The 21,180-nt window shown below is 55.9% G+C and overlaps 1 protein-coding gene and 1 long non-coding RNA gene across 2 annotated transcripts; both read left to right on the top strand.

Moving 5' to 3' along the window:
- Window positions 1–7,605: 7,605 nt before the first annotated feature.
- Ube2g2 (ubiquitin-conjugating enzyme E2G 2) lies at window positions 7,606–18,206 on the top strand. Its single transcript, XM_013032930.1, has 5 exons — window positions 7,606–7,697; window positions 7,788–7,833; window positions 13,966–14,084; window positions 15,193–15,333; window positions 16,624–18,206. Exons 2-5 carry the CDS (start codon window positions 7,793–7,795, stop codon window positions 16,734–16,736), a joined length of 414 nt encoding a protein of 137 aa, XP_012888384.1. The 5' UTR covers window positions 7,606–7,697; window positions 7,788–7,792; the 3' UTR covers window positions 16,737–18,206.
- Window positions 18,207–18,359: 153 nt separating this feature from the next.
- LOC105998256 lies at window positions 18,360–19,094 on the top strand. The gene is made up of 2 exons (XR_001175686.1): window positions 18,360–18,417; window positions 18,807–19,094. It is a non-coding gene; the product is annotated as an uncharacterized LOC105998256 (long non-coding RNA).
- The last annotated feature ends 2,086 nt before the right edge of the window (window positions 19,095–21,180 follow it).

Here is a 21,180-nt window from a genome sequence, read left to right as displayed (position 1 = left end):
CGCCCCGGCCCCGGCCCCGGCCTGCGTCCCAGGTCCGGGTCCCAGGTCCGGATCTCAGGCCCGCGTCCGGGTCCCAGGTCCGCGTCCGGGTCCCAGGCCCGCGTCCGGGTCCCAGGTCCGGGTCCCAGGTCCGCGTCCGGGTCCCAGGTCCGCGTCCGGGTCCCAGGTCCGGGTCCCAGGTCCGGGTCCGGGTCCCAGGTCCGGGTCCCAGGTCCGCGTCCGGGTCCCAGGTCCGGATCTCAGGCCCGCGTCCGGGTCCCAGGTCCGCGTCCGGGTCCCAGGCCCGCGTCCGGGTCTCAGGTCCGTGTCCCAGGCCCGGGTTCCAGGGCCGGGTCCCAGGTCCGCGTCCGGGTTCCAGGGCCGGGTCCCAGGCCCGCATCAGGGTTCCAGGGCCGGGTCCCAGGTCCGCGTCCGGGTTCCAGGGCCGGGTCCCAGGCCCGCATCAGGGTCCCAGGGCCGGGTCCCAGGCCCGCGTCCTCCCTCACGGCCTGGGGGCCCGCGTGCCGCGAGCCGCATTTCTGGGGAGCGTGGGTCAGCCCTGCAGACCCGACAGATCCCCAAGTCCATTGCTGGCCATGTGGAGCCCGCTTCTATTTGGACGCGCCGCCCTCCCTGGCTCCGTCCAGTCCGGTCCCCGCGGGGTGCACCAAGCCTTTTGACTTCAGGTGCACAGAGACATTTCCCCTTTGTCTTCCTCTCTTAGTGCCCTCCTCCGGTTCCGCTGTGTGTGAATGCCTAGAGCCCGGTGTATCTTAGCTCTAGCGTCCACATAGGAGAGAAAACATGCACTGTTTGTCTCTGAGCTTGGCTTACCTCATTGCACACTCTTTGCTCTAGGTCCGTCCACTTCCCTGCAAATGACACCATAGTCCAGCGGCTGTGTACAGTCCCACTGTGTATGGGCACCACATTGTTTGGATACACTCATCAGTTGCAGGGCATCTGGCTCTCTCCATAACTTGCTATTGTGAATAGTGCAGCAGTGACCATGGGTGTGCACGTGTCTTTCTTTACAGTAAGCTGGCTGGTGAGGCTCTGGGTAGGTGCCCTGGAATGCTATGGCTGGATCACAGGGAAGATCTATGTTTAGTTTTTTGAGGAACATCCAGACTGCTCTGACAAAAATTTTGACCCGCCCCACCCCATATTGTTCTCCATTATTTTCACCAATTTGCTCCAATAAAACCTAAGTATTAATTTCCAAAGCTGAGTCACAGTGGGTTGTGTGTGTTCTTATGTGCTACTTTCTGAGATCCTAAATACATACAGAAGGCAGAAGCCTCTACCCTGTCACCCAGAGCTCAGGCCCTGTGTCCCCACCTCGCACTGCTGATACAGGCAGGGGGGATTGGAAAATATAGTTACCAATCAGCCAACCTGAAGAGCGGGAAGTTCTCCTGAATCAAACAAGTGGAGCTGAAATCACAGGACACCCAGAAGCAGTTGAAGATGAAGAGGAGGTCGGAGAGGTTGGGGTCTGAGGAGGTGCCGCCTGCGGTGGCTGCACAGAGCGGGGAGAGGGGTCAGGAGTGGCCCAGGCCGCAGACTCCAGGTTAACACCCACCTGGAACTGAGCTGTGCCCAGATTACTGACTCGTGGAAACTGTGATGTCATCAATGAACATTGTTCTAAGGCGACTGCATTGTGACAGCAGTGATAGAAAGGGAATACAGCTGTACCAAAAATACGAATTTCTCTGTGTCCCGGTGCCACGATGATGTTGCATTTGGTGTTTGTTAGCATCTATGTTGTTTGTCATCGGTGTTTTATTGCGGTGTGAAGGTAGACCGCGTGGGGAAGACCTGCCTGTGCCTGGCAGACCGCCAGGGGTAGGGGTCCCAGGGCTGCTGGTACAAAGGGAGCGTCACAGAACCGGAGACAGAAGTCCAGGGGTGCAGGCTTTGCTCCCCGGCCTTTCTGCCCCCACCCCCCAGCCTCTGCTGTGGCCGTCCGTGCTGCTCCTCAGCTTGTGGTCGGTGACTGCAGTCTCTCTTGCATCTCTATTGCATCTCCCCCTTCACCTTCTTGTGTTGGTGTTCACACTTACCGCTTCAAGATGCCAGCCATTGGTTTGGGCTCACTGGGCACATGACCTCACTAAGACTCCATTTTTGAGTAAGGTTGTGTTCAGCATCTCTGTCAAGTTGGATTTCAGGGAGACACTGTTGACCCAGTATACTTGTGTCACTGAGGCTGGGCTGTGGGGCTTGTGCCCCTGGGTCTGATGGCCGGTTCTTCTGCTGTGGGGACTGTAGAGGCTGCGGCATCTCACCTTGATCTCCATCCTCCCCCACACCTCTCACCGCGTCAGCAAAGCCACGCTCATCTCTGGCCTGGATTCCTGCCGGGGGCCTGCCTGGTGTCCTGCTTGAGCCTGTCACTTTAGTCAGCGTGGCAGGCCCATCCTGAGAGGCTCAGGTCAGATCGCACGTCTCCGCGTGGATGGGCGATGGGCCCCGATGCTCTGCCTGGCCCTCATCCTGGGCCTCGTCCTGGGTCCTGTCCTCTACGCCTCTGCTCTGTCTCGCATGCCTCCTTCCTACTGAGGGAAACACCATCTCTGTGTGTACCTGTCATTCCTTCCCTTTAGTGTTTGCATTTTTTGTTGTGTATTGTGTATATGAAAGGTGTATGTTCAGACCAGACAAATGAACAGCTGTGCTAGCTTTTGGCTACTGTAACAGACTACTTGAGATCATCAACAATAAAGAGACTAGGTTTATTTTGGCTCACAGTTTTGGAGGTTTCTGCCCAGCGTCGGTTGGAACCATTGCTTTTGGGCCTGTGGTGTGGGAGTACTCCCTGGTGGGAGCAGGCCGCAGGGCAGAGCTGTTCACCGAATGTGAGTGAGAGGAGGGGTCTGGTCACTGCACGCCCCTCCGCCGCACAGGGCCCTGTCCTCCTCCCTTGCCAAGGCCCCTAGAAATGGTCCAGTACGGGAACCTCAGGGCCGAGCAAGTGTCGGGTGTTTTGTTGTTAGAGTCTGGAAAGCTGAGTGATGCCCCTCCCACCCTTCCTGTGAAGTCAGGCAGGAGCCCTGTCTTAGAAATGTTTTCCTCCTACTGGTATTCGCAACACTCTGAATTTTGTCTATCATTCTTTCCCTTTTCACAATCACCACCTCATACTTCTATGCAGCCCGTGGTTTACTTTGCTCGTGTGTGAACTTAATAGGAGTTATACATTGTGCTTTTTCCACAGTGAGTCTTTTGCTCAGCACTGTTGCTGAGGTGTGTTTCTTTTGAAGCATGTAACTGCTGCATTTCATTTCCCTAGTGAATTCCTTTCTGGGAATATGCAGAAAGCTATCTGTTCATTATTGATGGGCCTTTAGGGTATTTGCAGTTCTCAGTTTTTGTAAATATTGCTGCTGTGGACATTGTTGAGCTCTCTAGAGGCGCAGGTGCTGGGTACCTGTCTGGAGTGTAATTTGGACCCGGAGCCCTCCCACACCAGCTTTCCTGGAGCTTCTGTCCCCAGCAGCTGAAGCTTTCCCTGGCCGCTTCACATCTAGGTCTGCAGGCACTTGATTTGCTGGTGGGACGTGGGGTCTGGGTGGTGGTGATGAGTGGGCCTGGAGCCACTTGTGTCCTTCCTGGGTGAGTTGTCTGTCTCTATCTGGGCAGTTGTAGGCTTGCTGGTCTTTCCTTGTGGACTGTAGGAGCTTTTTTCTGCCTCCAGTCTTGGGTGCATTACTTTGTCTCTGCTTGTGTTTTGTCTTTGCAGCCTTGGTGTGCTGTTTTCCCCCCACTCCGGGAAGGGCGCGGGGGTGGGGTGCACGCAGGCCCGCTGTGAACACTGTTTCTTTGGAAACTTTGATTTCTCTTGCTGAGTTCCCTGTGCCTTGTCACTGCGCTGTGCGGGTGCTGGCCCCTGCTGCGCTTGGTACCTGCAGCTTTACAGCCTTGGCCGTCTGCGGGGCTCTGGTTTTGGATTTCCTGAGGATGAATGATGTTGGGCATCATTTCAAATTCACTTAGCATCTTTTTTTTTTCTTTCAGTACTAGGGTTTGAACTTGTCCCACTTGCTGGGCAGGCTCTACCATTGAGTCACACCTTTAGCTCACATTCCTTTAGTTCCTTTGACAAATACTCGAGAGAAACAACTTCAGAGAGAAACAACTTCGCTGTTGTATCTCCTCCCCTTCCTCCCCCCCCCCCCCCGTTTCCCTCTGATTCTGTGCCTTCCTCCTCGCTCGCTGTCCTCAGGTATGCACATGTATATACCATATATGAGGCCAAGAACATGGAGTCATCTAGAAGTGATACAACAAATTAAGTAGGAGTCCAGTGTTTCTCAAGTCCTGTTTGTCATATTTCCTTGTGTGTTGCCAGGTATAAGTTCACTAAGGTTTTCTCTTGTGATTTCTTCTACATGTTTTGTAGTTTTAGATCTGTGACCTATGTTAAATAAAGTTTTGGAGGTTAAGGTCAGGGTGTTTTGCATATTTGCAGATGTTCATCATTGATTTAGTTGCTGCTACTGGCCCAGATGGCTTAAACCACATAAACTTGCCTGGAAGTCTCGGGTAAAGTGGATGATGTGACCAGGGCTCACCTCTCCTCTGCTGAGGAGAGCAGGAACATGTCAGTCCAGCCCGGAGACCTCGTGCCAGTTGCCAGTTTCCACCTTGTGTTTTTCACTCACCGTGTCCTGGACGTCATTCTGTTCAAGGGCACAGGTGCTCAGGGCTGCAGGACGCCACCTCAGCCTCAGTAGCTTGGGGTCACAAGAAGAATGCAGAAGAAGAATTTTTAAACAACATTCTCAAGGAATTGGTGGCAAGGAATAGTCTTTTGAGAAGTTTTGACATGTTCATGTCAGTTTCTCTTCGAAACTTGTATTTGTCTGCAAACATGAACTGGTGTGAAGCCTCCATCAATCACCTGTCTTTTCTGAGGACCTCCAGTGACCAGCAGATGGTGCTGTTGGGTAGCAAAGCAGGAGAGCTTGGGTTTCTAGAATTGGTGTGGGTGGAACTGTGGTGTCGGATGGCCCCTTCCTCCCCCAGGAGATTTCAGGGCCCCCTTCTTCCCTTCGCTCCTGGATTTCAGACCCCTCCCCTTCCCCTCTGGGAGATTTCAAGCCCCCCTTCTGGGAGGGGTTGTCACTGGGAAGTTCCTAAGGGGAACCCCAGCTAAACACCAGGTTTTTGGTGTCCGCCTTTTATGGTCGCAGGAAAGCAGTGGTTAGGACTCTGGACATTTGCTCTAAGTCACCTTCCTTTGTGTGCTTGCTGGAGCTGCTGCTTTCTCCTTCCCCACATTGAGCAGTTGACACTCCATCTGCCTTAATCTGTTACTGTTTCTCATAATGGGGTGATTTGGCTTTAGACACAAACACTGGACTAGATTGCAGATGAATGGATTTATGAAGCCTGACAAGTTTCTGTTACTTCTTCCCATCTGTTCCTGTGAAGAGACGCGGGGGCTCACCAGGGTGCGCCTGGCCAAACCTAAGAGCTGTAGTTGGCCTTGGCCTCGGCCTCCCAGCACTGGTCCTCAGTCCCGTGAGCCCCCCCCCCCCTCCCGCCAGGATGTTTGAGTGTGGTGGACTCCAGCCCCCACTTTTGTGCAGTCCACTCCTCTGGCACCTCCTCTGTGTCTCCCTGTCCCCACTCTGTAGCACAGCCTTGCTGAGCGCACCTGGCTCTCTTCTGGATCTTGTTCCTTACTTCAGGGAGCTGTTGGCTTTTTTTTTTTTGGTCGGTCATGGGGCTTGAACTCTGGGCCTGGGCGCTGTCCCTGTGCTCTTCAGCTCAAGGGGATCGCTCTCTCTACTGCTTGAGCCACAGCGCCACTTCCGGTTTTCTAGTGGTTTCTTGGAGATAAGGGTCTCATGGACTTTCCTGCCCTGGATGGCTTTGAACCATGATCCTCAGATCTCAGCCTCCTGAGTAGCTAGGATGACAGGCATGAGCCACTGGTGCCTGGCTTCTAGCCTTGTTTTTTGCTGGCTACTTTGGAAGTAAAGTCCAGTGAACTCTTCTGCCCAGGCTGGCCTCAAACCATGACACTCCAGATCTCAGACTCCTGAATAGCTGGGATTACAGATGTGAGCCACTGCTGTCTGGCTCAAATACACTGTAGCCTAATTACAATCTATAGAACATTTCTATTGTCCCTTACAAAAGAGCTCTTGTAGCCAGCCACTAGTGGCTCACACCTTTAATCCCAGCTACTCAGGAAGTTGAGATCTGACAATTCAAAGTTAGCCCATGCAGGAAAGTCTATGAGACTTGTGAGACTCTTATCTCCATTAAACCAGCAAAAAGCTGTGGCTCAAGTACAAGAGTGCCAGCCTTGGGCAAAAATGCTTAGGGACCGTGCCCACAGCCGAGTTCAAACACCAGGACTGGCACTAAACAAAATCTTTTTTTTTCTTGTGCTCTTTTGCCATCCCCTCCCCTCTCCTTGATTTTTGGCAGTGTTTGATTTGCATCCCTAATTCATAAATCTGGGCTTCCCTAAGTCCTTAGTGTTCCAAAATCTTTAAGTGTCTGAGCCCTTCTGCCAGACTTGCTGTTTGCTCCTGTGGATTGCAGTTCCAGTGCATGTATCTATGGCCTTGCTTCTGTTTGGAGTCTTGTGCTGCACAGTACCTGAGGTTGCTAACTTTGTGCAAGCCCTCCTTTGCGGGTCGGCGTTCAGGACTGTGCTTCAGAGTGCCTCCCGTAGCGTGGACATGGCCGTGGCAGGATGTTTTCTCTGAGGCCAAGATCCAATCTGGAGTAGGAAACCAGAGCCAGAAGGAGGGGCAGGCTGGCTCCTTACCCAGCTCCCTCTCCTGAGAACAGTCAATAGGCCTCCTGTGAGGCTGCCGCATTCTGACTCTGACCCATTGTCCAAGCTGGAGCACAGATAAAGGACGCAGCGAGGCCCAGAAGTCAAAGGCCGCCTGTGGCTGCTTTCTGGTGGCAGAGCTTTGCCTTAAGTTCTCAACAGTTGCTGGGAAGTGAGTCAGGCCTCTCTTTCTGTTTCTCCTCTGTATCTGTTTTCAGTGCTGGTGTCTGATACTCTGGGAAGATGGCTCAGTGGTAGAGCACTTGCCTTGCATGCCTGAGGCCCTGGGTTTGATTCCTCAGCACCACATAAAGCAAAATGAAAAAAGCCAGAAGTGGCGCTGTGGCTCAAGTGGTAGAGCGCTAGCCTTGAGCTGAAGAGCTGAGGGACGGGGCCCAGGCCCAGAGTTCAGGCCCCACAACTGGACCCAAAAAAAAAAAGAGATCAGATTTTACAGAGTAGTGTTAAAAATCAGCAGCCCATCTCTTAAAATGTCAAGCTTTGCAGCTTCAGCACTGGTTTACATTTCTTTGTGACATTCGGAAAGGTCTGTGCCAACTTATTAAATGATAGGAAATAGAATTTAATTGGAAAATAATACCCTGCTTTATGTTTTCAGACTTGAAATCCAAAGAAGTGGTAGGAATATTTTGGAGAGACAGCTTACTCCTGTTTAGTTTTTTTCATTTGTGAAGTGAGAGGTGTAAAGAAATATCCACATGGTCTCTTTACCAGTATCCTCTGGACTGGGTATTCATTTGGGACAAACAGAATTGTCCCTTTTTAAACTTGAGCCCTTGTTTTCTGATTTATAGCTTGTTTCCTTGTAAAGTGTTGGCTCGAGTGACATGGTAACTCTTCTGTTTTGCCTTCATAGAGTTAACGCTGAATCCTCCTGAAGGGATTGTGGCAGGTAAGGGACTTGGGTGGCTTCTTTGTGATCTTCTTACTGTCAAATTTGCCTTCAAGGGTAAGCTCTTCTTATTTTTTTCTTTCCCTACAGGCCCCATGAATGAAGAGAATTTTTTTGAGTGGGAGGCATTGATCATGTAAGTTGACTGTACTGGTTTTTAGAGCTTTCCTGGCTATCAGTCCCTGAAGCCCCGCCCCCGATGGTCACACCTGGCAGTGAGGCACGCTGAAGCCCCACCCTGGTGGGAAGCAGGGTCTTGATGCAGCCTGCCCTAATCCAGGCTGCTGATCAGAAGGCAGAAAACAGGAATGTGGAGCCAAAAGAAACGACACTGTTTTCTTAGGACCAATACAAGATTTCCTTAAGTATTTATGTAGCTATAGAGTTTCAAGGTGGTAATTTTTTATGCTGCATGGTTCTGTTAGGAAGGAAATGAAGTGCTTATTTTTCATTCTGATCTTTCAGTGAAGTCAACACAGAAAACTGACCCCGAAAGCATGAAGTTTCTGCTTGTCAGTGAGCAGTCAATTCTGCAGCTGATTCTGGGTCTTCTAGTCCCATCCAGTTCTGATCTTGTCTGCCTGGACCTAACCCTGGATGGATGGTTAGGCTGTGATGACACGTGGCTGAAGGCTCTGCCCCATTACCTCTGACTCTGAGATGGAGCCAGGTGTGTCTTCTGACCCCAGGCTGGTCCCGTGGAATCTGTGACTGGAGAAACTGGTCCCTGTCCCATGTCAGCATCCAGGCCCAGAGTTCAGGCCCAGCACTGCTCCCCACCCCCGAAAAAAAGTTTCATGGACTTTCCTGCCTGGGATGGCTTTGAACTGTGATCCTTAGATCTCAGCCCCCTGAGTAGCTAGGATTGCAGGCATGAGCACCAGCACCCTACTTGAGGATTTTCTTTATTTTCTAAACTTCACATGAGGATTTCCTTGATAGTATATTTTTGAAAAATGATGAATAAAAAGTAAAAAAAAGGTCATCAATAAATACTATGCAGAGAAAGAGCTAGGGCCTAATCTCATGGTAATTTGTCAGACCCTCATTACTTGCAGTATGACACATGATTTTTGTGTGTGTGTAAGGATTTCTGGGATCTGTTGTGTCTAATGTGGTACAGTGAAAGCTTGGTGATGGCTAAACCGTAGGTGTACTGAGTCCCATAGGGACGGTCTCTTTTCCTCTATATGCGTCCCTAACATGAAATGGAATTAATTGTATGCTAGCCACAGTGAGAGATTAACGCTAGCTACCAGTTACTACAAAATGGAGCAGTTAGCAATCAATCAATATTCTGCAATAAAAGTTACTTGAAGCTTGTTTATTTTTGGAATTTTGCATGTAGCATTGTCAGACAGTGACCTGTCCCCCACAGATCTGGGGGACAGGACAGGTGTTGTGTCCTGCACAGGAGACAGTTGTGGGCTGATGGGTGACCCTGTCGGGCTGACCTGCCGGTCTGTGGGCTGGCCTTGCCTGTCGGAAGCATGTGGTTCTGGCATGCAAGCCAGCCTTCCACCTCTGAGCCACGCCCTAGAGCCCGGGGTCCTGTGTCAGCCCGAACACACCTGTGCTCACTGTCGCGTGCAAGCAGTTGCCTGCCTTGTCTGTGTGCGTGTTGTATGTGCCTGTACAGTGGTCAGGGTGTCTGCCGGACTTGCACAGTGTTAGTTCCTGCCCACCTGTGGCAGGTGCACGTAGAAGCTCTGTGAAGAACAACTGAGCCTCCAGTGTGGTTTTTACACAGTTGCTCATTGTTAACAATCTGTTAGAGTAACGATTACTAATTTTGGATAAACAGTATAAAACTAAACCAATATTTTGAAAACCTGCCTTAAAAAGTAATTAGAGCCGGTTTTAGGGAGAGCAAGTTCGTGTTTGAGTAAGGCTTTTGCGTGAGTGTGGAATTCCCCTGTTTCAAGATCTGGTGACTTTGTGGGTTTTGGCCCTGTTCCAGACCCTTCACAAACAAGAGGCCGTTTGCAGACGTACTTAAAGCATCTACTTGGGAATTAGCTGTCCTCCGCCGAGCTGTCTCACCCAGCTGCCCGGCGGGCAGCTGGCTGGGCTGGCTTCTCATGGGCCGGCCTGGAGGCCTCTTTGCTCCGTTCTCCTTTGGTCTCCGTGGGCCCCTGCGGCCCTCGTTTCCAAGCATTTCACTTGCTGCACGAAGAGGCTGGTGCTGACTCTGAGGGCCCACGGCAGCCCTGACTCGCAGGCCAAGCAGTACAGACTCAGGCTTTTGTAGATGTCTGGCCTTGTGTCTGTGTGTTCTTTTGGCCAGCTTCCCATAGCTGTGACAAGTAGCTGAGAAAACCAGGGTAAGAGGAGGGAAGACTTTGGCCTGTGGTTCTGGCGGTTTTAGTCTGTGATTCCTAGGTCCCATTGTTCCTGAGCCTGAGAGCAGGCAGAGTGCGAGGGCGCAGGGGCCCGTGGTGCGGCCGGCTGCACACCTCCTGCGCCCACCTGTGTGCGGGAGGAAAGGGGCTGGGCGGACGGCCCCCGGCCTGCACGGGCCTGCTTCCTCCAGCCCCAACCTGACCCTCCTCCCAAGCCACCATTCAGCCTTGAACTCCCATCCACAAGGCTGGCGGCACCACCAGCCCCCCAGCAGCCACGCCTTCAGCACCCGAGACACTGGTGTACCAGACTGCAGCTGTCCTGCCAGCCTCCCTGGGGTTTCTCACCGGCTCTGCCGCCTGGCTCCTGGTCCCACAGGGTGGCCAGCCTCCCTGTGGCCCCGCAGAGCGGCAGATGGCCAGCACGCGGAGCTGGGAGGAGGGAGACTTCGGGCCTGCCTACGAAGGGGAGAGCTGTTCCCCCGGGCCCCAGCTGCAGTTTCCGTTCTGTGTGTACAGAGTGCACTCAGGCCCACCTGCCCTCCAGCGCTGCCTCAGACCTGTGTCAGGTGTTGGTTCGTAGACGCGGGGAGCCTGTCGCGGATGCCACCGCAGTGCTGCGAGCGTGCCATGCCGCTCGCCTCCATCTCCAGGCATCTCCTCTAGTCGAGGTGGAAAGCAAGTCTGGGTTGTGGAAGTGGAAAGCAAGTCTGGGTTGAGGTTGAGCTTGGCATGTGTTTTCCTGAGCAGTGACCCCCGAGCAGGCGTCACCGGGCTCCGGAGGACCAGGCGTCAGGCGGTTAGGCAGTGGCTATGTCTGGAGTACTTATAAGTGACCTTCCTGTGCAGAGGTGACTGGGGCCGGAGTGCCTTGCTCTGCCTGTCCCGTTCCTGACCTTATAACCCCGAAAGGCGTGAAGTCTTGTGTAGGCTTTGAAACAATTTGTCCTTGCTTGGCATAAATCAGTTGTGTTTCCTTCCTTGTTTTGAAGATCTCCCTGAAGGGAGATGTGGTCCCGATGTGTGGCAGGAAAACTTACCCACAAGCCCCTGCGTGCTGCCTCCCCCTCCCAGGGCAGGAGCCCTGGCAGGGGCGCGTCCCACAGCCAGCTGGCACGCCACTGCACATGTGCCCACCCGCACACCTGTGCAGGCACGGGCGCTCTGGAAAAGGGAAAGGAGCCCCAGTTCAAACCAGTAGTGAGCTGGAGCATTCACAAATAGTTGGAATGGTGCACATGTGGGTGCACTCTAGGAAGTGTTTGGTCATGCTTTTGAGGCTGTGAATAACTCAGTGATACATATTTTTTTAATTTAAAGAAAGCCCCATTATGAGAAACAAAGGCCCGTTATCAAAGTTGGCTCTTTCCAAAGACTACCCAGCCTGTCCTGGAGGTGCCAGAAGCATGGGGCGCTGCGGCGTCCCTGACCTCCTGGCACTGTCCCTGGCGTGCTGCCTGTGTGTGGACCGCCTGGCTGGGCAGTGTGAGCTCCCAAACAAGCTGGCTTAGGCCTTGGCTCAGTCCTGCGGTCCTCCCAGCAGCCTCGTGCGGCGTGACCCGCGCCGTGAGGGCACCAAGGGCTGCCCTGCCCGCTTGTGGTGCTCGCCCGGGCTGCTGGAGGATGCGGAGGATGCCTCAGGCCCACGTGGCTCCCAGGCAGCCCTCGCCCTGCCCAGCAGCTGTGCCACCGCCCAGCCGCATGCCGGAGCTCCGGGGCACTGCCACGCAGCCTGCCATCTCCACACAAAGGAGCTATTCACCGTCCTTCCCCAAAACGTGGGCAACAGTTTGCAGAGTCATTGAGGTTGAACAAACGTGGCTTTATAGAACAGCGTTGTTACCGTGACAGCAACAGGACTCAAACTTCACTCTTGTTTGTTTCTCTTAGTTGTAGAAACATATACTCTTTGGTTTGCAGATTAATATTAATAGCACTGAATCAAAATAATTTCATTAAAACTTTGAATAAGTTTATGCTTTTTTTTTGTTGTCAGTTGTGAGGCTTGAACTCTGGGCCTGGGCGCTGTCCCTCAGCTCTTCAGCTCAAGGCGAGCGCTCTACCACTTGAGCCACAGTGCCACTTCTGGCTTTTTTCTTTTTGCTTATGTGGTGCTGAGGAATCAAACCCAGGGCCTCAGGCATGCAAGGCAAGCGCTCTACCACTCAGCCACCTGCCCAGTCCCCAGAATTTGTTTTTAACCTGGGTTGGCCTGACGGTGATTCTGCCCGACTCAGCTTCCTGAGCAGCTGGGCTGACAAGTGTGCACCTATTGGTTGGGGTGGGGTTCTTGAACTTTGGGGGGCTTGGCTTGAACCATAGTCTTGTTGCCAAGTAGCTGGGGGTACAGGTATCATGCCCCTGGCTCCTAGCCAGAAGCAGCAGTTCTTCCCCCTTTCCCTTCTCCCTCCCTTCTCCCTCATTCCTCTTCTTCCCCCTCTTCTTCCTCCCCCTTCTCTTCTTCCTCTCTCTTTCTTTTTGTGATAGTACTGGGGCTCAAACTTGGGGTCCCTTACTCTTGTCTTTTTCATGGCTGGTGCTCTGAGCCATACTTCCAGCTCCAGCTTTTGGCTAGTTAATTGAAAATGAGTCTCGGATTTGTCCGCCCAGTTTGACTTCAAACTTTGATCCTCTGATTTCAGTCTAAGTAGCTAGGATTACAGGCATGGATCACCAGTACTCAGCTAGTCAGTATTTCTTAATTTTTCACGTGGAGTATCTTGGATTTGTATCGGAGGCATTTATGTTAGCAGTTCCATCTGTGGGTCCAGAGAACTCTGGAGTAGTCTGTCTTAAAGGGAGGCAAAGCTGTTTAAAAAGCATCTCCAAGCCGGGTGCTGGAGGCTCACGCCTGTAATCCTAGCTACTCAGGAGGCTGAGATCTGAGGATCACGGTTCAAAGCTAGCCCGGGCAGGAAAGACTGTGAGACTCCTATCTCCAATAAACCACCAGAAAACCAGAAGTGGCGCTGTGGCTCAAGTGGTAGAGTGCTCGCCTTGAGCTGAGGGACAGCGCCCAGGCCCAGAGTTCAGGCCCCTCGACGGGACCCCCCCCCCCCAAAAAAAGGACATGTGCGTAGTTGCTCCACTTAAAAGGCTGGCCCGGCCTAAAAACGCTGTGAGGGGGCATTTGAGGGTGAGGGTGGGCACGGGGAGGGGCTGTGAGGGGTATATCTGAGGGTGGGCACGGGGAGGGGCTGTGAGGGGTATATCTGAGGGTGGGCATTTGTAGGCGCTGCAGAGGCAGCTGAGGCTCTGCTCTGGGCCTGGCTGGCCTTAGCTGCTGAGCAGGCGCAATTCAGGAATCATGTACTTCATCTGCTTGAAGTTACAAGAGCTTTTAGCCCCGCGTAGCACAGGTCAAGGCTGGCTAAGCTCTGCCCCTGCTCACGTGTAGACTCACGGAGCCGTTCCACCATGCAGACAGGCCCTGGGCCCTGCGTGGCGTGGGTTCCCTCCTCTGCTCTTACCCCAAGCCTGCCTTGACTGATGCAGGAAACATCTGAGCTTCAGCCTTGGTGTTGAGGCTAAGATTTACACTAGCTGGCATGGGAGGACACATTGTTTTTTGTTTTTTTTTTTGGGGGGGGGTCTGGTCGTGGGGCCTGAACTCTGGGCCTGGGCGCTGTCCCTCAGCTCTTCAGCTCAAGGCTAGCACTCTACCACTTGAGCCATAGCGCCACTTCTGGCTTTTTCTGCTTATGTGGTGCTGAGGAATCGAACCCAGGGCCTCAGGCATGCGAGGCAAGCGCTCTGCCACTGAGCCACCTTCCCAGCTCCAGGAGACATTCTTTGCATTCAGAGAAGTAGCCGCTTCGTACTTCCTCCTGCCTGTGGTTGGTGCAGTGTCCCCGACCCACCTGTGAGCTGTGGGGGCAGTGCGCAGTGCGCTTTGAAGCTCGCTCTGTGGATTTCCCTTCTTCCAGGGGCCCTGAAGACACCTGCTTTGAGTTTGGAGTTTTTCCTGCCGTCCTGAGTTTCCCGCTCGACTACCCGCTGAGCCCTCCCAAGATGAGGTTCACCTGTGAGATGTTCCACCCCAACAGTGAGTCGCCCCGTGATTCTGCTCCTGCCTTTGGACAGGGCCGGAGCATAGGGCCAAGGCCCTCATGGAGTGGGGCAGTGCATGACCAGTTGGTCATGGTCCGTTAGATGTCCTGCCCACGCAACTGTGGCTGTCCAGTGGGCGTGAGGAGCTTGTGCCTCAGTGGTCCCTGGAGCACCACTCTGTGGTGCAGAGTAGCTGGTGGGAAGCTGGCTGGGGCCCTGGTGAGGGGCAGTTTGGCTTGAGTGGGTGTGGGGCCATGGGTGGGCTTGAATGGGAGGAAAGGCAGCGGGCACGGGAGCCAGATGGGGGCTCTGGGAGGTGTGACGCCTTGGCCCTTCCCGAGGGGAGTCCTGAGGGGAGGAGAGGTGGTTCAGAGACTCCACATGGGTGGACGGGGGTGGGGGGCAGCACAGGACGTGTCCACCTGGTTCCACAAACTTCCTTGAGCCAGAACTGGTGTCAGGTTCCTGGGTAACTGGGAAAGGGGTAGATGTTAAAATGAGACTACTCACACCTCTAGAGCCTCCTGAAATTCTAAATTGTCATCGGTAGTGACACGCTGTCAGTGCGACCTCTGCTCCTCGGTCCCCGGGGAGGTGTGTGCATCTGTGTGCGTGTTGAACCTCCTGTTTGTGGTCCCCAGCAGGCTGTGCCTGACTTCAGGTGCTAGCTGGGGGCGGGGGCTGGGGGCGGGGGCTAGGCGAGCATCGGGCCTCCTGGCTCCTTGTGGTGCTGATGCTAAGGTGGGGGTTGGGGCTTAAGTCATCCCAGTTGCCTCTCTCCCTGCCACATAAGTGTCTGTTTATGCAGTTGGACTTGGGGTGGCTCAAGAGATCAGTTCTGAGGTGTTGTAAGTAATCCTGGCATTTGCAGGTCATCTTTTGTTCACTCCTCTGGAGGTAATGCTTTAAAGAAACCCCTGAGAAGGCGGAGTCCTCCCACCGGGCTGCAGTGAGGAGGGCTGGGAGGCCCCCCTGGGCCTCGCCGCGTGACGCGTGCTGCTTACGCCAGGGTCCTGCTCCCGCTGTGTCTGTGCAGCCTCCTCCAGTGCCAGGTCGCCTTGAGCAGCCCTTCGAGGGCTCACCTGCTGCCTCTGGCTTTGCAGTCTACCCCGACGGGAGAGTGTGCATCTCCATCCTGCACGCGCCTGGCGACGACCCCATGGGCTACGAGAGCAGTGCTGAGAGGTGGAGCCCGGTGCAGAGCGTGGAGAAGATCCTGCTGTCGGTGGTCAGCATGCTGGCAGGTACGGCCGGGTCTGGGGAGAAGACCTTGCTGCTGTCGGTGGTCAGCACGCCGGCAGGTACGGCCGGGTCTGGGGAGAAGACCTTGCTGCTGTCGGTGGTCAGCACGCCGGCAGGTACGGCCGGGTCTGGGGAGAAGACCTTGCTGCTGTCGGTGGTCAGCACGCCGGCAGGTACGGCCGGGTCTGGGGAGAAGACCTTGCTGCTGTCGGTGGTCAGCACGCCGGCAGGTACGGCCGCTGTCAGCATGCCGGCAGGTCGGGCTGAGGGTCCAGGACCCTCCTGCGGCCTACGCCGCTCCTCGCTGCTCCTGTAGCCCATCCGGACAGTTCCGGCCAGTTCCTGACAGTTCCTTTTGCTTTTTTTGTAATTAGTCTATCCACAGTGTTTTTATTTTCTAACCTAGTTTTGTTGTTAAGGTGTTGAATGGAGGAGCTACTTCTCCCCTTCCTGTGTGCTCCCCCACGCTCTCCCATCCCTGCCCCAAAGTCGCAGCATCCAATTCATGCTACCTGGCTGCACTTTTCCAGGTGTAAGTAAGTGTGCTTTGAAAAATGGTCAGGGTGAAGAGAGCTGAGTCACGGAGCATGTGGTTGATCGTGATCTTCACTCCGTTGACATTTGCTGTGGACGTCACAGTAAAGCTCATGCAAAAGAGACCCCAGTGTTGAGGTCACCGTTTCCCGGGGACTCACCAGGTCAAACGGCGGCTGACCAGTGTGGCGCCTTTGATGTTTCACACGGCGCTGGCCTCTTGCCGGTGTGAGCCAGCCCTAGAAGGCAGAAAGGGAGGAAAGAGAGGGGAGAGGCGTTCGTGTGAGAGGAAGCTGAGTTTGTTGATGCCAGCCTTGTGACACAGTCCAGGGTAGGGAGAAGAGGCGTCTGTTGTGAGCCGCGGCCCTCGGTGGGCGCTCGGGGCAGCAGGCTGTGTGGTCAGGGAGGGGCGGAGCGGAGCTGGGCCCGGTGGCTTTGTGTGCTCTCAGCCAAGGCGCTGCAGAGATGGAGTGGAAGGACGTGAAGGTGTGGGTGGGTTCTCACTTTGTGTCACTGTTGCAGGCTTGTGTCTTCGTGAGCACCAGGCAGCTGTCCCCAGAGTAGGAAGAGAAGAATTTGGGGGACCCAGTAGCTGGCGGGAGGAGCCACTGGTCTGAGAGGGGCCTCTTCCCTTTGTGTTTGGAGCTCCACTCCTTCTCCAGGACTCCCCGCGAGGCCCTGGTTCCAAATGAAGTGGGGGCCCTTGTCACACCGCTCACACTCACAGCCTCGTTCACGAACCTTCCCTTCTCTTTCAGAGCCCAACGATGAAAGTGGAGCTAACGTGGATGCTTCCAAAATGTGGCGGGATGACCGCGAGCAGTTCTACAGGATTGCCAAGCAGATCGTGCAGAAGTCTCTGGGGCTCTGAGGCATGCCCCCCCCACGCACACAGACACGCAGGCCCTGTGGAGCAGTCCAGCGCTTTGCTCCAGAACCACGCCGGCACCCGAGCGGGCAGCCTGCAGAGCCACAGCACCTGTCGCTTCCTCCCCTCCCACCCCGAGCAGGCTTTTCTTCTGCTGTGTGACTTGTGTAGAGTAATGGCACACAGCATGCTGCAGTTCACAGTGTTCCTCCTTGAGGGCTTCGGGTCGGTCATCCAGGCCCCATTGCTACCTCTCCCAGCCACGCCAGTTCCGGCTCTGGCTCCGGCTCCCTCCCAGCCGCAGGACGGCTGGTTCCCGGCTCCTCCCAGGGCGCAGCCTTGCGCCCCTGAGACTCGACTCCTTCCTCCGAGAGCTGCAGATTTAGGTCATGCACTCAGTGACAACGATGCTCCTTTTAAGACTACTTGGGGCTGGGCCTGGAGCAGCAGGCGGGGCCTCAGGCTCTGGGGCCCCCCTGTGCCCCACAAGGCCTTTCTTATTTTGTGGTTTACTAGCAGCCTGGTGAGAGCGCTGTGCAGATGACCGACTGTCACACTAGGATTTTTGGGAGATGCTTTGCGGGCAGCTGGTGAGGAATGGGGCCAGAGGGCTGTCGCTGCCGCTCTGGCTGTATGTTGGGAGCTTGCCACTTTAGTTCCTGGTGCTCCAGCAGAGAGGCCTGGGAGCCCTCTGCAGACCAGGGGGCCTGTACCTGGGTGCTGTGCCCTGGGGTTGCACAGGGTGGAGCCCTGGGCACAGTCACACTTTGTGCGGTGGGTGGGATTCACCGCTGTTGCTCAGCATGGATAACTGGCCCTGGCGAGATAGTGACCGTGGCCTGGGCCCTAGGCTGGGGAAGCTCTTGGGGTGGCTGTGATGTTGATGGGTGTCCAGCAGCAGACTCCAGAATCCCACGGGCAACACAGACCTCTCACGCGCACGCACAGACACCTGGCCTTTTCCAAACAGGTTATGTGAAATGGTGTGGCATAGTCTGAGACAGGCAATATGTTTTCTTCCACAGAACATTTTTTCCTTCTTTTTGCTAATGTGGCTAGTTAGGCAGTCACCTTTTATACCAAAACCTCACATTTCATGGTGTTAATTCTTGGTTCAGGACTCCATATTCAGTTTTTCAGAAGAGAAGTTCAGCATGACTGATGTTTGGAAGGGTAGAGAGCAGAGGCATTGAACCAGAATAGTATTTGCAGGTACAAACAAGATGTCCTCTCTGTAAAGTACAACGGCTGGTGTTGGCCATGTGTGCAGGCTGACCATGGGCACGTGTCCCACAGGTCAGCACCTGCCCTGTGTCCATGGGCACACGTCCCGCAGGTCAGCACCTCTGCCCTGTCCACGGGCACATGACCGCAGGTCAGCACCTCTGCCCTGTGTCCACGGGCACGCGTCCCGCAGGTCAGCACCTGCCCTGTGTCCACGGGCACGCGTCCCTGCAGGTCAGCACCTCTGCCCTGTCCACGGGCACGTGTCCCTGAAGGTCAGCACCTCTGCCCTGTCCACGGGCACGCGTCCCCGCAGGTCAGCACCTGCCCTGTGTCCACGGGCACGCGTCCCGCAGGTCAGCACCTGCCCTGTGTCCACGGGCACGCGTCCCGCAGGTCAGCACCTGCCGTGTATCCACGGGCACGCGTCCCTGCAGGTCAGCACCTCTGCCCTGTGTGTGTCCACGGGCACGCGTCCCCACAGGTCAGCACCTGCCCTGTGTCCACGGGCACGCGTCCCCACAGGTCAGCACCTGCCCTGTGTCCACGGGCACGTGTCCCTGAAGGTCAGCACCTCTGCCCTGTCCACGGGCATGCGTCCCGCAGGTCAGCACCTGCCCTGTGTCCACGGGCACGCGTCCCCACAGGTCAGCACCTGCCCTGTGTCCACAGGCACGCGTCCCGCAGGTCAGCACCTGCCCTGTGTCCACGGACACGCGTCCCGCAGGTCAGCACCTGCCCTGTGTCCACGGGCACGCGTCCCTGAAGGTCAGCACTTGCCCTGTGTCCACGGGCACGCGTCCCCACAGGTCAGCACCTGCCCTGTGTCCACGGGCACGCGTCCCGCAGGTCAGTACCTGCCGTGTGTCCACGGGCACGCGTCCCGCAGGTCAGCACCTCTGCCCTGTGTGTGTCCACGGGCACGCGTCCCTGCAGGTCAGCACCTCTGCCCTGTGTGTGTCCACGGGCACGTGCCTGCAGGCCTCCCATGGGGTGGAGGAGGCAAGGGGGGCTCCACAAGCCCACGTATTTTTACTCATTTGTATTTATTAAATGAAAAGGTCTAGAGTCCCTCTCTTCTGTGGTCGAAGTGAATTACTGTATCAAAAAATAAACTTGTGTATTTCCCCCTCGGCAGTGTGTCTCTTCGTTGTGCTTTCATCGAATTGTGTGGAACCTGAAGCAGCTGCCTGGGCATTAGAGTCAGCGCTGCAGGAGCTGTCCAGAGCGCATCCCGAGGCCCCGCCCCGCCTCCTCTCTGTCTCCAGGACTCGGGTTCTTGGCTGTAGTCTGTGGCAGGATTCAGGAGATGGATTGGATGTGGAAGTCTGTGTGGCTGCTGAGATGTAATGAACTCAGCAGTTTGATGATGGGGATAGGAGCAGTCAGGTTCCATGGCTTGTCACAGCAGAAGCTGGCAGCAGGTCAGAGGTCAGGTCTCTGTGGCCCACGTCCTATGCTGTTCCGGGCTTCGAGTGTTCTGTGGTGTTTGTCCGTGGTCTGGTGTGAGTTGGTCCAGTGGCCTTGGCTCTGCGCTGGGCCACTCCTCCCTGGGCCGGTGGGAAGGACTGCAGGGCACCCTTCCTTGCATCTGGCAGGGGTGACACTCGGTCATGACCTCTGGAGCCCAACCTGCAGGGTGGAGAGGCTGTGTGTGCAAAGAAATACCACACTGCCTCCCATGCCCCACCCCAGCCACGCCAAGTCTGGCTGGCGCAGCCAAGTCTGCCTCCCGCAGTGCCCGCCCAGGGTGCCGCATCCAGCCCTCGGTGTGTTCTTTCACGCCCGACCCGTCTGCAGGTCTCCGCAGCTTGGGGATGGTGCCAGTTCCCCTGCTGCCTCCAGTCCAGAGGCCCTGCCACCCGGGGGAGGAGGCAGGAAGGACAGGTACCCAGCGTGGTCCTGCCCCAGGCAGAGGCCTCGGCGGCCTCGGCCCCGTACGCGAGCTGGGGCCCGGCCTGGGTGGCACGTCCCTCACGCAGAGCGGGGGGGGGAGATGTCCCAGTAACCCCCCCAGACGCAGCCCGAGGTCTTCCTCCCTGTGTGGCTTAGCTCTGCTGGGGGCAGCGGACAGTCCAGCCGAGGGCTGTGGATGGCACCTGCCGAGGCTCTGGGCGGTGGGGAAGTGCCGGGCGCTGCAGTGGCAGTTGCTTTGAAGTGTGTGCACATGTGTGTGCGCGCACGGGCGTGCAGCTTCCTCTTTGAGGCAGAGGCGCTGGCATTGGAGTTGTGTGCACGTGTGTGTGTGCACGTGTGTGTGCGTGCGGACGGGCGTGCAGCTTCCTCTTTGAGGCAGAGGCGCCGGCGTTAGAGTTGTGTGCATGTGTGTGTGTGCACGTGTGTGTGCACACGCGTGCAGCTTCCTCTTTGAGGCAGAGGCGTTGGAGTTGTGTGCACGTGTGTCCGCACGTGTGTGTGTGCACGTGTGTGTGTGTGCGCGTGTGTGCAGCTTCCTCTTTGAGGCAGAGGCGCCGGCGTTGGAGTTGGCTGAGGTGGAAACCAGAGACGAGGCCTCTGACATACTGGGTGAGACGGCGTGTGCTGGCGCCACACGGGACAGCGGCGGCAGGGCCGGCCGGGCTTTGATGGCTTCTGCGGCTTGGACCAGTTCCCTCTGTGATGTGCTGAGGCCCGGCCAGGGCTGCAGCACCACCCCAGACGCTGGGTTCACAACACGGAGCGTGTGAGCGTGTGCACATACGGGGCACACATCCCAGACACCTGACACAGGCCCGTCTGCCCCAGATCCCCAGCTTCACAACACGGAGCGTGTGAGCATGTGCACACACGGGGCACACATCCCAGACACCTGACACAGGCCCGTCTGCCCCAGACGCCGGGTTCACAACACCGAGCATGTGAGCGTGTGCACACACGGGGCACACATCCCAGACACCTGACACAGGCCCGTCTGCCCCAGATCCCCTGGCTTCACAACACTGAGCGTGTGAGTGTGTGCACATGTGGGGCACACATCCCAGACACCTGACACAGGCCCGTCTGCCCCAGATCCCCAGCTTCACAACACGGAGCGTGTGAGCGTGTGCACACACGGGGCACACATCCCAGACACCTGACACAGGCCCGTCTGCCCCAGATCCCCAGCTTCACAACACGGAGCGTGTGAGCGTGTGCACACACGGGGCACACATCCCAGACACCTGACACAGGCCCGTCTGCCCCAGATCCCCAGCTTCACAACACAGAGCGTGTGAGCGTGTGC

This window comes from Dipodomys ordii, unplaced genomic scaffold, assembly GCF_000151885.1.
Source record: "Dipodomys ordii isolate 6190 unplaced genomic scaffold, Dord_2.0 Scaffold159, whole genome shotgun sequence".
Classification (NCBI taxonomy): domain Eukaryota; kingdom Metazoa; phylum Chordata; class Mammalia; order Rodentia; family Heteromyidae; genus Dipodomys; species Dipodomys ordii.
The sequence above is the reverse complement of the archived record's forward strand: the minus strand, read 5'-3'. Positions and strand labels throughout refer to the sequence as shown.